This window comes from Rissa tridactyla, chromosome 27 (assembly GCF_028500815.1).
Source record: "Rissa tridactyla isolate bRisTri1 chromosome 27, bRisTri1.patW.cur.20221130, whole genome shotgun sequence".
Lineage (NCBI taxonomy): Eukaryota > Metazoa > Chordata > Aves > Charadriiformes > Laridae > Rissa > Rissa tridactyla.
Genome location: NC_071492.1, coordinates 658,764 through 660,117, shown reverse-complemented (window position 1 = coordinate 660,117; position 1,354 = coordinate 658,764). Strand labels below are relative to the sequence as shown.

General features: G+C 60.2%; 1 protein-coding gene across 1 annotated transcript; it reads left to right on the top strand.

Annotated features, from left to right (window-relative positions):
* The first annotated feature begins 6 nt into the window (after window positions 1-6).
* Window positions 7-849, top strand: LOC128901730 (C5a anaphylatoxin chemotactic receptor 1-like). The gene has a single exon (XM_054183884.1). It carries the CDS (start codon window positions 92-94, stop codon window positions 353-355), a length of 264 nt encoding a protein of 87 aa, XP_054039859.1. The 5' UTR covers window positions 7-91; the 3' UTR covers window positions 356-849.
* The last annotated feature ends 505 nt before the right edge of the window (window positions 850-1,354 follow it).

Sequence of the window (1,354 nt, the reverse complement as noted above, 5' to 3'; positions counted from 1 at the left end):
TGCCCGCTCCCAGAAGGCCATCAAGCTTGTCTTGGTGGTCATCATCAGCTTCTTTGTCTGCTGGTTGCCCTACCACATCGTGGGCTTGATCATGGCCTCCACCCATCCTCACAGCACCTTGTTCAAGGGCGCCCTGGAAGCTGACCCCATCGTGGCCGGCATCGCCTACATCAACAGCTGCATCAACCCCATCATCTACGTTGTCATGGGCCAGGACTTCAAGGACAAGTTCCAGCGGTCCTGGCGGGCCGTGCTGCGGGGCGTGCTGAGTGATGACCCCACCAGCACCATGGGGGACAGCAGGATGAAGACCAAGTCTACTGTGGACGACCAAAGCGTCAGCACCACCGTGTGACCCAGAGCAAGGTGGCTCCGGGGCTGGAACGTTGCTTGTTTTGTCTCAGGGCCACCACCTTCTCCTGGGCCTCCCGCTGGGCCACCACCTTCTCCTTGTCCCCTGGGGCTCCCATTAGGCCCCATAGAGAGAGAAGGTGCCTCCATCGCCCCAGTGGTGGCAGGCTGGGGAAGTTGTGTGCCCACCTAAGCCTGGGGACCTCCTGGCTTCCTCGGTGGCCTGTCACCAGGGAGAGGACTTTGCCACGTTCTTCTGCTTCTCCAGCCCCAAGCATGGACCCTTTGCCCAGCTCCTCTCCTCTCTCAGCCCCATAAAAGCTGCCTCCCAGCCCCGCGTCTCCACCACAAAGTGAGGTTCAAGCCAACCTTCTCTCCATCACACCAAAAACTCAAGTCCACCCCATTGATGGGGGTCCTTCACCCTCCCCCTGACCTCACCCTTGCCCTGTCCACGGCCACCAATAAATCTTGAAGCTCCTCAAGCCTTGAGCAAGAGCTCAGGCCCGTGGTTCTCCTTTTTTGGTTGGTTTTGGGGAAGATTTTTGCTGGCTCCGTACATTTTCATGGGGTGGGTGACGCAATAAGTGTCACAGCGTGTCCCCACCCACCTCCGGAAAGTCCTTGCGGTGGGTGCAGCAAACTCTGCTGGTGGAGGGCGGTGGCCGAGGTTGGGCTGATTTTTTCGCTGCCCTGGTGCTGCCCAGCCTGGGGGCAGGTGGGGCAGGGACAGTTGGGGACAGCAGGGATGGTTGGGGACGGTTGGGCACCATGGGTTGGGCACAGTGGAGATGGTTGGGGACAGTTGGGCACCTTGGGGACAGCAGGGATGGTTGGGGACAGTTGGGTACCACCCAGATGCATGGGGACAGCTGGGGATGGGGGTGCGTGTGGGGGATGGTTGGGGACAGCAGGGACAACATGGCACAGTGGTGATAGTTGGGGACAACACGGACAGTGGGGCCCAGTGGTGATGGTTTGGGACATTTGAGGACAGTGGGGC